General features: G+C 40.7%; 1 protein-coding gene across 3 annotated transcripts in view; it reads right to left on the bottom strand.

Annotated features, from left to right (window-relative positions):
• jagn (jagunal) overlaps positions 1-15,994 on the bottom strand; it is an 87,940-nt gene that overhangs the window by 11,330 nt on the left and 60,616 nt on the right. For 2 of the 3 annotated variants that reach the window (XM_071687446.1, XM_071687435.1), the window contains 2 exons: positions 10,679-10,820; positions 10,293-10,385 (listed from right to left, as the gene is read on the bottom strand). In XM_071687446.1, coding sequence (XP_071543547.1) covers positions 10,293-10,385; positions 10,679-10,820 — 235 coding nt within the window. Of the gene's footprint in view, positions 1-10,292; positions 10,386-10,678; positions 10,821-13,001; positions 13,131-15,994 lie in introns of all 3 variants that reach the window. The other variant, XM_071687426.1, reaches the window with a different exon arrangement.

Here is a 15,994-nt window from a genome sequence, read left to right as displayed (position 1 = left end):
CCCACCTACGTACACATGTATATACATAATGCCCACACACGCATATATACATACATATACATTTCAGTGTATACATACATATACATACAAAGACATATACATGTGTACATATTCATATTTGCTGCCTTCATCCATTCCCATCGCCAATCCACCACACATCAAATTTCAGGACGCCATTTTCAGCTCTCTCAACCACACTCTTCTTATTACCACTTCTTTCTTGTACCCTCTTCTTACTTACTCTGTCAAACCACCTCATATCACATATTGTCCTCAAACATTTCATTTTCAACACATCTACCCTTCTCAGCACATCCTTATCTATAACCCATGCCTCATCCATACAACATCATTAAACTACTTCACCTTCAAACATACATTAACTCGGAGAGCAAATATGGGTATGTTTGAAGGAATAGTGGTTCCAACAATGTTATATGGTTGTGAGGCATGGACTATAGATAGGGTTGTGCAGAGGAGGGTGGATGTGCTGGAAATGAAATATTTGAGGACAGTATGTGGTGTGAGGTGGTTTGATCGTGTAAGTAATGAAAGGGTAAGAGAGATGTGTGGTACTAAAAAGAGTGTGCTTGAGAGAGCAGAAGAGGGTGTGTTGAAATGGTTTGGACACATGGAGAGAATGAGAGAAGAAAGATTGACAAATAGGATATATGTCAGAAGTGGAGTGTACAAGGAGTAGTGGGAGACCAAATTGGAGGTGGAAGGATGGAGTGAAAAGGATTTGAAGGATCGGGGCCTGAACATACAGGAGGGTGAGAAGCATGCAAGGAATAGAGTGAACTGAAACAATGTGGTATACAGGGGTCGATGTGCTGTCAATGGATTAAACCAGGGCATGTCAAGCATCTGGGGTAAACCATGGAAAGGTCTGTGGGGCCTGGATGTGGAAAGGGAGGTGTGGATTTGGTGCATTACCCATGACAGCTAGAGAATGACCGTGAAAAAATGTGGCCTTTCTGTCTTTTCCTGACCCTACCTCACTGAAGGGGAGGGGGGGGTAATGCTATTTCCTATATGGCGGGGTGGTGACGGGAATAGATGAAAGCAGCAAGTATGAATGTGTGCATGTGTATATATGTGTATGTCTGTGTATGTGTATGCTGAAATGTATATGTATGTATATGTGCATGTATGGATGTTTATGTATGTATATGTGTATAGGAGGGGTTGGGCCATTTTTCATGTTTTCTTGAGCTACCCCGCTGACACAGGAAAGTGATTAAGTAAAATAATATATTTGTATTTTTTACTATTACCATTATACTCTGTCGCCATCTCCCGCACCAGAAAATTTTATTCTCCCTAAAATTTAATGATACTCTGTCACCCCAACTCTCATTTACCCTCTTTTTCACCTTTTGCACTTTTGTCTTGACCTCCTGCCACTTTCTTTTATACATCTCCCAGTCATTTGCACTATTTCCCTGCAAAACTCATCCAAATGCTTCTCTTCTCTTTCACTAATAATCCTACTTCTTCATCCCACCACTCACTACCCTTTCTAATCTGCCTACCTCCCACGCTTCTCATGCCACAAGCATCTTTTGCGCAAGCTATCACTGCTTCTCTAAATACATCCCATTCCTCCCCCATTCCCCTTATGTCCTTTGCTCTCACCTTTTTCCATTCTGCACTCAGTCTCTCCTGGTACTTCCTCACACAAGTCTCCTTCCCATGCTCACTTACTCTCACCACTCTCTTCACCCCAACATTTTCTCTTCTGAAAACCTCTACAAATCTTCACTTTTGCCTCCACAAGATAATGATCAGACATCCCTCCAGTTGCACCTCTCAGCACATTAACATCCAAAAGTCTCTCTTTCATGCGCCTATCAATTAACACATAATCCAATAACGCTCTCTGGCCATCTCTCCTACTTACATACGTATACTTATATATATATCTCTCTTTTTATACCAGGTATTCCCAATCACCAGTCCTTTTTCAGCACACAAATCTACAAGCTCTTCACCATTTCCATTTACAACACTGAACACCCCATGTACACCAATTATTCCCTCAACTGCCACATTACTCGCCTTTGCATTCAAATTACCCATCGCTATAACCCGGTCTTGTGCATCAAAACTGCTAACACACTCACTCAGCTGCTCCCAAAATGCCTCTCATGATCTTTCTTCTCATGCCCAGGTACATAGACACCAATAAATATTTATATTTATTATACATAATTGCTGTTTCCTGTGTCAGCAATTTAGTGCCAGGATACTGGACTCTACCAGCATGAGGGTACACCATGAGTGGAAAGTGACCTTTGGCAAGATTGTATCTTGCTAAAGAACTCATTCTAAAGGTGTCTGTATTTCCCTATTCCTGGAAGTAGCACAGTCTTAAGCTGCAAAAGCCTTGAAAAGGTCCAAGGTAACATCAGTACTCTTTCATGAGGTAATATTGCCCCAGAAGTTCCTTGTTTCGTAATGAGGCTCCAGGAGTACTCAGAAAGCTGGCCACAACCACCCATTGGAACCACATGTCATAAAGTTTTGTGATAATTGTGTGAAAAGAGTGCAGGGAAATGAACTGTAAGTGTTTGATGTTATCTTTATGATAGTAACATTATGTGATGAGAGTAAAGGGCAATTGAGTAGTAAGTGCTTGGTTTCTGCTTTATGGTAGCAGTATTAAAATATGTTGAAAAGGTTCTTTTTTAGTGTTGTAGTGATGGATGATGTCAAAAGCACAAGTGTGAAAGCTTGACAAGTGTGGCTTTTTGGTGGGTGTATGTCTGGTAGGATGGAATTTAAGATTGAGTGGGAAGGTCAGTTGTTTTGTGATTGCTGGATTATTTCAGTGTGCATGTGTTTTGTCCATTACATTTGTGATAGATGGAGGGATTTGTAAATAGAGGTTAGTGAAGTGAGAGGGAGGGGGTAAGCTTTTTATTTCTACCTGGGGTTGATGGTTAGCTATAGAGTAGTTTGGATGAGAGGGGTCTAGTGCTACTCAATAGAACTGAGTGCTGAACATGATGAGGTGGAATGGTATTTATTATATAAATGGTTTGGACTTATGGAGAGAAAAAGGGAGGAGAGGTTAATATAGAGGATATATGTATTGGATGTGGAGGTGAAACGGAGAAAGGGGAGACCAAACATGATGGAAAAATGGAGTCATTGCTTTAATGATTGCTGTCATGTACAATGCACTGAAACTTCAGCCCTCTATCCAGGACCAGGACCTACAGACCTTTCCATCATATCCCCCAGCCACTTCCTATGCTCTGGTTCTGTCTGTTGACAGCATGTCAACACCTGTTTACCACGTCATTCCATTTCACTCTGTTCTGAGCATGTCTTTCACCCTCTTCCATGTTCAGGCCCTGGTCATTCAAAATCATTTTCACTCCATCCTACCATCTCCAGTTTTGGTTTTCCCCCTCTCCCCTTTGACCTTTGATACATTAATAGCCTCTTTGTCAACCTTGCATCACTTATTCTCTCCCTATCTCCAAACCACATCAGCACATCCTCTACAGCTCTCAAAACCACACTCTTCTTATTACCACACCTAAATCATACCTTTTTATTACTTACTCAGTCAAACCCCTACACACTACATATAAAAGTTTTCGTTTGCAACACATTCACCCTCCTCTGCACATCCTTATCATTTGCCCATACCTTGCATCTATACATCACTGATAATGACCTCTCTCTCCACACATTCCTCAGTGTTCCCAGAACCTTACCCCTCTCACCCACCGTATGAGTCACTTCCACTTCTATGGTTCCATTTGTTGCCATATCCCCTCCCAGGTATCTTAAACACTTAATTTCTTTCAAATTTTCATCGTATATAGCTTCAACCAATCTATTCATCTGCTCTGCAAAACTTAATATCCTTGCTGTTATTCACATTTACTCCCATCTTCCTCCTACCATGCACACCCCCAAACTCAGTCACTAACATCTGCAGGTTCTCACTCGAATCGACCACCAGTGCTGTCATCAGCAAACAACAACTAGTTTGAACATATAGAGAGAATGAGAGGAAAGGTTAACAAAGAGGATATATGTGTCAGAGGTTGTTAAGCTGCACTCCTCTGATACAGGAAGCTGTCTTCTTTCTGCCTCACTCATACATGGAATGCTGGCATTCTGTCAACAAATATACAATCTCTCTTTGTCACACATAACACTTGACAACACTACTTACACAGCTCACTCTTTGTAACTCTAGATTTTCCTATGGTGAGCGCTATGTGTTAGCACTAGAGTTGCCCTCTGCCAGTGGCCTGTTAAGGGTGAGGCACTAAAAGCTAAGAAGCAGCACTAGAGCTCACTAGTTATGGAGACCCTATTGCCAAGAGGGAGTTCCAGAAGGGAATAGGCATCAGATATAGACATAAAGAAGAGAGTTGTGAGAGTAAGTGAGCTAGGAAAGGAGACTTATGTGAAGAAATCCTGGGAGAGGTTGAGTGTAGAATGGCAAAAGGTGAGAGCAGATGAAGTGAGGAGAGTGGATGAGGAATGGGAGGTATTTAGAGAAGCAGTGACATGTGCAAGAGATGCATGTGGGAGGGAGGTGGACAGATGAGAAAGGTTAGTGAGTGGTGGGATTAAGGAGTAAAGTTGCTCGTGCAAGAAAAAAGAGAAGAGTTTGGGCAGTACTTACAAGGAAGGAGAGCAAATGATTGGAAGATGTATAAAAGAAAGTGACAGGAGGTGAAGAGGAAGTGCAGGGATTGAAACAGAGGGCAAATGAGATTTGGGTTAAGAAAGTATCATTAAACTTCTGGGAGCATAAAAAGATGTTTTGAAAGGAGATAAAAACTGTGCAAAAGACATGAGAACAAACGGGAACACTGCTGAATGGGGATAAAGGAGAAATGATAAGACCTCTCTGATCACCATTATGGCTTCCATAAGGCAAGACCCATTGGTGATATTCTTTCCTACCTTACTGATGTCTGGTCATCATCTCTGAAAGATTCTTAGAGATGTGTACTTGCCCTAGACACTGGCATTGGGGTCTCATCTCTAAGTTCCCCTCTTCTGGCTTCCCTCCTTCACTTTGCTCCTTCATATCTAGCTTCCTCTTCGGCCGATCTATCTCTGTGGTTGTTGATTGGTCAAGCTCCTCCCTTTTCTCCATAAACAGCTGTGTCCCTCAAGGTTCTGTCCTGAGCCCTACATTTTTCTTTTTATTTTCAACATTTCCTTTTCCTCCATGAATAATCCAATGCACTCATACGCTGATGACTCATCACTGCATTCAACCACATCCTTCAATTCTGCTCTCTCTTCTCTCACATGATCTGTATCTTATCTTGACACAGCCACCTAAGTAAACTCAGACTTGGACAGGATATCTCAGTGCGGTAGACAAAATCTTGTGAAGTTTAATATCTCCAAGACCCAATTTCTACCCACCTATCGAAAGCTCCTCACAACTCTCATCTCTCCTTTTATGGTTCTGTATTTCCTTTTTTGAATCGATGAACATACTTAGCATTACTGTAACATCCACTCTTTCTTGGAAACCCTACATTACAGGAATAGCTAAGTCTGCCTTTCAGAAACTGGGTGTCCTGTTTAGATATCAAAAGTTCTCTTCCGAACACTTGCTTCATTTATACAAGGGCTTGACTCGTCCTTGTATGGTTCTAGCTCTGCATCCATACTTGACAGTTGAGTTGAAAGTGATCGGCATTATAAGCTGTCCCAGGCTGACTTCAAAACTTGACTCCCTTTACCCTACACTGCAATGTTGGTTCAATTTCCCTCTTCTATAGGTATAATTTTGGTTTTTGCTCCCGAGAGCTGCCTGTTTTTGTGCCCACACCATGAGCTAGACCACGCAATACTCAGCAAGCTGCTGCATCACATGATTATTGTGTGGCCATCAGCAATGCAAGAGAGGGCTGTTTTGATACCTACTTTCCTTACTCGTCGAAGCACTGGAGCTCTCTACCCTCTCATGTCTTTCCCAATAACTATGACCTAACACATTTCAAAAGACTGGTTTTACACTTTCTCAAAAATTCATTTATACTTTCCCTTGTCTTTTCTTTTTCCTTTCACAATTCCCTCTATATTTCAATTAGGGCCTGGCCATGATGTGGACTTTTGTCCATGACTGAAGCCTTCAACATAAAAAAAAAAAAAAGAAAAAAGGTAGTGATGGAGTGAGTATTTGAAGGATTGATATATGTGTTTGATGATAGTGGCAGATGTAAGGGTGTTTTGGTTTTTTGGCTGGGGTGGTATGCTAAGTGAGAGTCATAGAGAGTGGTTTGGTGAAGAGAGATGTGGTTAAAGCTTTGTGTAATATGACATGTGGCAATGCTGCAGGAGTCGATGATACTGCAGTTGAATTTATTAAGAAAGGGGGGGTGATTGTCACTGATTAGTAGGGAAGGATTTTCTATGTATGTATGAATAATGTGAAGTGCCTGAGGATTGGCAGAATGCATGTATAGTGCCACTGTATAAAGGCAAAGGAGATAAAAGTGAGAGTTCAAACTACAGAGGCATAAGTTTATTGAGTATACCTGATAAATTGTATGGGAGAATATTGATTGAGAGGTTGAATGCATGTACAAAGCATCAGACTGGGGAGGAGCAGTGTGGTTTCAGAAGTGGTTGAGGATGTGTGGATTGGGTGTTTGCTTTGAAGAATGTGTGAGAAATACTCAGAAAAACAGGTGGCTTTGTATGTGGCATTCTGGATCTGGAGAAGGCATATGATAGGGTTTATAGATGTGCTTTGAGGAAGGCTTTAAGAACATGGTGCTGGAGGTAAGCTGCAGTAAGAAGTTTTTATCAAGGGTGTAAGGCATATGTACGAGTAGGGTTGTGATATCTCTATGGTTGTTTAGTTTGTTTATGGAGGGGTGGTGAGGGAGGTAAACACGTGAGTCTTAAAGAAAGGGGCAAGTATGTGGTCTGTCGGGGATGAGAGGGCCTGGGACTTGAGTCAGTTGTATGCTGATGATACAGCACTAGTGGCTGATTCAAGAAAGAAACTGCAGAAGCTGGTGATTGGTTTGGAAGAGTGTGTGAAAGGAAAAAGTTGAGAATAAATGTGAATAAAGGCAAGGTTATTATTAGGTTCAGCAGGGTTTTTAGGGACAAGTCAACTGTGATGTAAGTTTGAATGGAGAAAAATTTGAGGAAGTGAAATGCTTTAGATATCTGGGAGTGTGCATGGCAGTGACTGGAACCATGGAAGCGCAAGTGAGTTGCAGGGTGGGGGAGGGGTCAAAGGTTCTGGGAGTGATGAAAAATGCGTGGAAAAAGAAAGTTATCTCAGAGAGCAAAAATGGGTATGTTTGAAGGAATAGTGGTTCCAACAATGTTATATGGTTGTGAGGCATGGCTATATATATGGGGTTGTACGGAAGAGGGTGGATGTGTTGGAAATGAAATGTTTGAGGACAATATGTGGTTGATCAAGTCAATAATGAAAACTTAAGAGATGTGTGGTAATAAAAAGTGTGTGGTTGAGAGAGCAGAAGAGGGTGTGTTGAAATTGTTTGGACATATGGAGAGAATGAGTGATGAAAGGTTGACAAAAGAGGATACATGTGTCAGAGGTGGAGGGAACAAGAAGCAGGAGACCATGTTAAAGGTGAAAGGATGGAGTGAAAAGGATTTTGAGTGATTGGGGCCTGAACATACAGGAGGATGAGAGGCATGCAAGGAATAAAGTGAATTAGAACGATTTGGTATACCGGGTCGATGTGCTGTCAATGGACTGAACCAGGGCATGTGAAACATCTGGGGCAAACCATGGAAAGGTCTGAGGGGCCTGGATGTGGATAGGGATCTGTGGTTTCAGCTTGAAACTGAGTGTGAACGAATTTGGCCTTTTTTTGTCTGCTTTCCTGGCGCTACCTCGTTGAAGCAGGGGAAAGCGATGCTGTTTCCTGTGGGGTGGGATAGTGCCAGGAATGGATGAAGGCAAGCAAGTATGAATATGTACATATGTATATCCACATTCCCGTCGCCATATTTGTTCACACTCGGTCTCTACCTGTCATGTGTAATGCACTGAAACTACACCTCCCTTTCCACATCCAGGCTCTACAGACCTTTCCATGGTTCACCCGAGATGCTTCACAAGCCCTGGTTCAATCCACTGACAGCACATCCAGCCCGGTATAGCACATCGTTCCAGTTCACTCTATTCCTTGCACAACTTTCACCCTCCTGTATGTTCTGGCCCCTGATAGCTCAAAATCTTTTTCACTCTGTCCTCCTCTTTCTTCCCTCCACCTCTGACACATACATTCTCTGTATAAATCTTTCCTCACTCATTCTCTCCATGTGTCCAAACCATTTCAACACACCCTCTTCTGCTCTCTCTGCCACATTCTTTTTATTACCACACATCTCTCTTATCCTTTCATTACTTACTCGATCAAACCACCTCACACCTTGTACTGTCCTTAAACATTTCATTTATAACACATCCACCCTTCTCCACACAACCCTATCTATAGCCTATGCCTCGCAACCATATAACATTTTGGAACCACTATATCTCAAACATACCCATTTTAGTTCTCCAAGATAACATTTTTGCCTTCCACACATTCTTCAATACTCTCAGAACCTTTGCTCCCTCCCCCACCCCATGACTCACTTCCGCTTCCATTGTTCCATCCACTGCTAAGTCCACTCCCAGATATCTATAACACTTCACTTCCTTCAGTTTTTCTCCATTCAAACTTACCTCCCAGTTAACTTGTCCCTCAACCCTACTGAACCTAATAACCTTGCTCTTATTCACATTTACTCTCAACTTTTTTTCACACACTTTCCAAACTCAACCACCAACTTCTGCAGTTTCTCCCCCGAATTGGCCACCAGTGCTCTATCATCATTGAGCAACAAGTGACTCGCTTCCCAAGCCCTCTCATCCACAACAGAATGTATACTTGCCCCTCTCTCCAAAACTCTTGCATTCACCTCCCTAACCACCCTATCCATAAACAAATTAAACAACTATGGAGACATCTCGTACCCCTGCCGCAAACCAACATTCACGAGGAGCCAACCACTTTCCTCTCTTCCTACTTGTACACATGCCTTACATCCTTGGTAAAAACTTTTCACCACTACTAACAACTTACCTCCCACACCATATACTCTTGAAACCTTCTTCAAAGCATCTCTCTCCACCCTATCAATGCCTTCTCCAGATCTACAAATGCTACGTACAAATCCATCTGTTTTTCTAAGCATTTCTCATACATTCTTCAGAGCAAACACCTGATCCACACATCCTCTATCACTTCTGAAACCACACTGCTCTTCCCCAATCTGATGCTCTGTACATGCCTTTACCCTTTCAATCAATACCCCCCCATATAATTTCCCAGGAGTACTCAGCAAACTTATGTCTCTGTAATTTGAACACTCACCTTTACCCCCTTTGTCTTTGTACAATGGCACTATGCATGCATTCTGCCAATCCTCAGACACTTCACCATGCTCCATACATACACTGAATATCCTTACCAACCAATCAACAATACAGTCACCCCCCCCCTTTTTTTTTCTATAAATTCAAATGCAATACCATCCAAACCTGCCGCCTTGCCTGCTTTCATCTTCCACAAAGCTTTCACTACCTTTATATATTTCAGAGAATTTTCTCAATTTTGGAATACAGTTTTGGCCTGAAATTATCTGATCAGAGGTTTCTAAACTAGAATTTGAATTTCAGAGCTAATACTGTATGATATATTAGTTTTAATTTTGATAACAGTATTCGACTAAGTGTAACATTAAATAAAATTACTGTTTTTCTTATAACTTTGTATACGGTATACAATACTCATGACCACAATCCATGGGTATATATATTTCTAAAAAATAATCCGAATAATACCAAAATCTAAATATAGATTACTCTTGATTATGGATTTTTTTAATGCCTGATCTTCATACTTTTTGTAGGTATGTCTGAAAACTCTCTTATATCCTGCTGAAGCTCATACCTTTGTCCCATTTCCTGTAAAAGAGCTATGAAACAAACATAATTAACTAACATCAAGAATGAAATCTTTCATTCCAATTATCATTATGTTCGCCACAAAAATCTGATTGGATCACATGATAAAACTATGGCAACCATCTACTTTTCTATTATTTCAATATTACAGTGCTCGAGTAGTGAGGCTTAAAAATAATACTACTGATTATCCCATACAACCTCCAAAGAACAACCCCTTTCGTAAGCTGGGTTTTCCTGATCCATGACCTTCTGGTCATGCATTACATCAATTCAGTGGTCTTACCTGCAGAAGTATAACCCGGTTTTTACGAATGGCTGTGAGACCCAAGAAGCTGGCCAAGGACCCCATCAGCCAGACATATTCCCATTTCAGTGGCTGCAACAAATAAACTCTGCATGATCTAGTTATACTTCATTTGGATACAGATGGAGTTTATCCAAAGTGAGTATTTACTAAAATCTAGGCCCAAATTTCTAATCTGCCTGTGGTCTCTTATAATAAAAAATCTTTGATGAACATACAAAGAAAGGTTCATATTAATGAAATGGTTAAAATTAATCAAGGACTCCACTGGTAATATGTTCCAAAGGCATTTATTAACAAACAAAGATCAAACCTTATGTCATGTAGTCATTAAAATATTTTTACAACTAAAGAAATATTCAAACCTGTGGAACTTCCAATTCTTCAATTTCAAGAATAAAAATGTCCAGTCTGTCAAGGAAATCAGGAACCATCTTTACTACCATGAGGAGGGCCAGCAGGAGATGTGAGAACACACATTTTCGTAGTCGTCCTTTGTTCAGCGCACTATTAAATATATAGGAAATGAAAGAACATTTTGGGTAATCACATAACTTCTTTTTAATAGTATGAAAAAGTAGGTAAACTGGTTAAAGATGTTTGAAATAATAATGAACTAGACAAAACGTTTATAGACAAGAAAATAACTACACAAGAGGGTTTTGTACCTTCTGAGAAATACAAGTACTTTATTAATGCAAATACTTTAATAAAAAAAATAGGAATATATTCAGTAATATATCAAAACTGTTAAAATGGATCATTCTTAAGATCACAATGTTATTCAGACTACCAAAGTTCACTAATTTGTCCCAGTATGTCTTCAAAGCAGTTTTCAATCTAGGCTGTATTTTTTATCCCAAAGTTCACTAATTTGTTCCAGTAACTCTTTAAGCAAAAGACACACTGTACTGATGAATCCAGTGACACATGTGTACCACTTATAATCTGCCAATCAGAAAGGCCATGGCTAAGATTATCAATGAACTCTCCTTAAGAACAATGACACAGCAGTCCACCAAAAAATTCTGCCTGAAAAGTGTTAGAGACAAACCATACATATAGATTCTAGAGTCCAGAGCTTTGAGGTCAAACTTCTTAAAAAGGCGAGGTGCTCTATAAAAAAAAAAAAAAGCATCAACTAAGGAATATGGCAGAGTTGGAGTTTTGGCAGTAAGGTTGGTTGTTCCTTTTTTGGGCTACCAGTTACTATATCCCTAAAACCAGATATTCTGTAAAGAATGTCTCCCCTGTTACTTTGGAAAAAAAATATAAATTGGTTTCCATTACACCAACCAAGTAAAGAGCATTTGTCAACACTGTTCCAGTAATTCATTGAATTCAAAAGTAATTCATTGAATTGCATTGATTTATAACAATTAATGAATCTGAATGATATAAAATGAAACACTGTGTCAGAACTACCTAAAAAGTTTTAAGATCAAAATGGCAGTTGACAAATGTAACACTAGTACCTTTACTCAGTCAATTTTTACATTGTGATTTCAACATTTACATTATATGTTAATTTTTCTTTTCCTGTTAATTCTTGGGTGGTAGCTAGGCGTGCATGGTGTATGCCTTTTGGTTCAGGTTTGCTTCTTGCCTGCAGTTGTTGTTGTTCTTCTTTGAGGCTCTCTCACTTTGGTTTTTGCAGGTGTGACCTTATCTTGCCTCACAGCTGAGTTGCCAGGTGGGGGGTGGCCTTGCTTGGAGGTAGGAGTTTCCTGGCCTCACTTGGGAACATGGTTCATACCTATTTATAGTTACCTCCTGTGCTTTTTGTGATTAGTATCCTTGAGAATGTCATGCAATACAGACAAAAGCATGGGACTCGTGCTTTCATTTCCTGCGAGTTTGGATAATTTACTTGCCCCAGTTCCATTGTGAATATACAACCATTCTTCGCTTTATGTGAAATCATTCACTATGTCCCTCTTTTTATGTAGTCAAAATTTGCTGGTAGGTAGAAATTTGCAGGTGGAGTGTGCCACATTCCCATCTCTGGGTTTGTCTTACAGTGACCACCATTGTGCTACATGTGTGATTTGAGTATACCTGCAAATATGATTTTGCTGCAACTTGTGTTTTTGTTTGTTAATAAGGCATCCAAACATCCAGGAACATCTCCATCCCCAGAACCAGTAGTTAAATGGAATATAACCTCGCTGAGCTTAGAAATGAAGCTAGAAATTGCACATGCTGATGCTGGTGAGGAATGTCAGCACGGTAGAAAGTGAGCCAAAACTTCAGTGAGAAATGATAGATGGAGTAACCATGAGTCACAAGGTTACCACAATTGTGAGGATCTGTGTTACTTGTGTGATTTAGGTATACCTGCAAATGTGATTTGCTTGTAACCTGCTGTGTTTGTGTTTGATATGGCATCCAAATGTCCATCAACATCTTCTACCCCTCAAACCAGCAGTTAAATGTAAGAGAATCTCTCTGATCTTAGAAATGAAAGTGAGCCAAAGTATCAATGAGTCTTGACGAATGAGGTAAGTATGGGTCTCACAGTCACCATTGTTGTGTGTGGATCTCTGCTACTTGTGTGATATAACTACAAATATGATTTTCATGCAGCCTGCTGTGTTTGTTAATATTGGACATCATCATCTACCCCAGAAGCAGCAGTTAAATGGAAGAGAACCTCTCTGACCTTAGAAATAAAGCTAGAAATCTTACAATTTGCTGATGGTGATGAGGGAGTGTTCGTACTTGGGTGTATGCTTACGATGAGTGAAACTACACTTTGCAACACAAAGAGGAATGCAGAGAAAACTTGAAGGGCTGTGGTCCACTCCATTCCACTGTCTGCCAAGGTAATTAGTCATAAGGATTAGAAATCCAAAGATGGAGGAAATGCTTTCATTATACACAGAGCTCAAGATGAAGAAAAAAATCAGCCTTGGTAACCTTCAGCTCAGGTTTAAAGCTCTGAAGATTTATGAGCATTTATGTTGAGAAGATAAAGGTTAGTGTTCAAATTACAGAGGTATAAGTTTGTTGAGTGTTCCTGGGAAATTACATGAGTTTTGGAAAGAGGGGCAAATATGCAATCTGTTGTGGATGAGAGGGCTTGGGAAGTGAGTCAGTTGTTGTTCACTGATGATACAGCTCTGGTGGCTGATTCGGGAAAGAAACTGCAGAAGTTGGTGACTGAATTTGGTAAAGTGTGTGAAAGAAGAAAGTTGACAGTAAATGTGAATAAGAGCAAGGTTATTAGGTTCAGTAGGTTTGAGGGACAAGTCAATTGGGAGGTAAGTTTGAATGGAGAAAAACTGGAGGAAGTGAAGTGTTTTAGATATCTAGGAGTGGATTTGGCTGGGGATAGAACCATGGAAGCGGAAGCGAGTCACAGGGTGGGGGAGGGAGCAAAGGTTCTGGGAGCGTTGAAGAATGTGTGGAAGGTGAGAATGTTATCTCGGAGAGCAAAAATGGGTATGTTTGAAGGAATAGTGGTTCCAACAATGTTTCATAGTTGCAAGGCGTGGGCTATAGAAAGGGTTGTGTGGAGGAGGGTGGATGTGTTGGAAATGAAATGTTTGAGGACAGCATGTCGTGGGAGGTGGTTTGATCGAGTAAGTAATGAAAGGGTAAGAGAGATGTGTGGTAATAAAAAGAGTGTGGTTGAGAGAGTAGAAGAGGGTGTATTGAAATGGTTTGGTCACATGGAGAGAATGAGTGAGGAAAGATTGACAAAGGATATATGTGTCAGAGGTGGAGGGAATAAGGAGGAGTGAGAGACCAAATTGGAGGTGGAAGGATGGAGTGAAAAAGATTTTGAGTGATCGGGGCCTGAACATACAGGAGGGTGAAAGGTGTGCAAGGAATAGAGTGAATTGGAATGACGTGGTATTATACCAGGTTCGACGTGCTGTCAATGGATTGAACCAAGGCATGTGAAGTGTCTGGGGTAAACCATGGAAAGTTTTGTGGGGCCTGGATGTGGAAAGGGAGCTGTGGTTTCAGTGCATTACACATGACAGCTAGAGACTGAGTGTGAACGAATGTGGCCTTTGTTGCCTAGTGCTACCTCGTGCACATTTGGGGGAGGGGGTGCCATTTCACGTGTGGCGGGGTGGTGACAGGAATGGATGAAGGCAGCAAGTGTGGATGTGTACATGTGTATATATGTTTATGTTTGTGTATGTATACGTTGAAGTGTATAGGTATGTATATGTGCGTGTGTGGGCGGTTATGTATATACATGTGCATGTGGGTGGGTTGAGCCATTCTTTTGTCTGTTTCCTTGCACTACCTCACTAACATGGGAGACAGCAACTAAGTATAATGAAATAAATAAAAAAAAATGTAAAGAAGACAGTGTAGCTTAGCCAGATCTATTTCAAGCAAGTAAAGGATGGCTAGATAAGTTTATTCAATGTCAGTAGCTACATAATGTAAAGTTAATGGGAGAACCCTCTAGAGCTAACCTCAAAGCTGCTACACATACCCCATTTTTCTGTGTTCATTGGTTTATTACGTGTGGTTTCTCTTTGTTTTAGGTTTTCGCAGAACCAAACCCCAGCATAAAGTGAGAGATGGTGATTGGGAATACCTGGTTTAAAAAGAGATATTCATAAGTATACATATGTGAGTAGGAGAGATGGTCAAAGGGCATTGTTGGATTATGTGTTAATTGATAGGTGTGTAAAAGAGAGACTTTTGGATGAGAGGGGCAGCTTGAGGGATGTCTGATCACTATCTTGTGGAGGCAAAGGTGAAGATTTGTTGAGGTTTTCAAAAAAAAAAAAAAATAGAGAATATTGGGGAGAAGAGAGTGGTGAGGGTAAGTGCTCTTGGAAAGGAGACTTGTGTGAGGAAGTATCAGGAGAGACTGAGTGTAGAATGGCAAAAGGTGAGAGGAAATGAATTGAGAGGAGTGGGTGAGGAATGGAATGTATTTAGTGAAGCAGTGTTGGCATGTGTCAAGAGGAAGGTGAAAGGGTTGAAAAAAAAAGGGCAAATGAAAGTTTGGGTGAGAAAGTATCATTAAACTTTAGGGAGAATAAAAAGATGTTTTGGAAGAAGGTAAATAACATTCATAAGACAAGAGAACAAATGGAGACATCGGTGAAGGGGGTGAGGGGGGAAGTAATAACAGGTAGTGATGCCATGAGAAGAAGCTGGAGTGAGTATTTTGAAGGTTTGTTGAAAGTGCTTGATGATAGAGTGGCAGATGTAGAGTTTTGGTCGGGGTGGTGTGCAAAGTGAGAAGGTCAGGGAGAGTGGTTTGATTAAGAAAGAAGAGGTAGTGAAAGCTTTGCATAAGATGAAATCCGGCAAGGCGAATGGTGTTGCAGTAGAGCTTATTTAGAAAATGGGTGACTGTGTTGTTGATTGGTTGGTAAGGATATTCAATGTATGTATGGATCATGATGAAGTGCCTGAGGGTTGGTGGAATGCATGCATAGTGCCACTGTACAAAGACAAAAGGGATAAAGGTGAGTGTTCAAACTACAGAGGCATAAGTTTGTTGAGTATTCCTGGGAAATTGTATGGGAGGGTATTGATTGAGAGGGTGAAGGCATGTACAGAGCATTAGATTGGGGAAAAGCAGTGGGGTTTCAGAAGTGGTAGAGGATTTGTGGATCAGGTGTCTGCTTTGAAGAATGTGTGTGAGAAATACTTAAACTGATGGATTTGTATGTAGCACTTATGGATCTGGAAAAGGC

The sequence above is a fragment of the Panulirus ornatus genome, chromosome 3 (assembly GCF_036320965.1).
Source record: "Panulirus ornatus isolate Po-2019 chromosome 3, ASM3632096v1, whole genome shotgun sequence".
Taxonomy (NCBI): Eukaryota; Metazoa; Arthropoda; class Malacostraca; order Decapoda; family Palinuridae; genus Panulirus; species Panulirus ornatus.
This window is presented reverse-complemented; position numbering and strand designations above follow the sequence as displayed.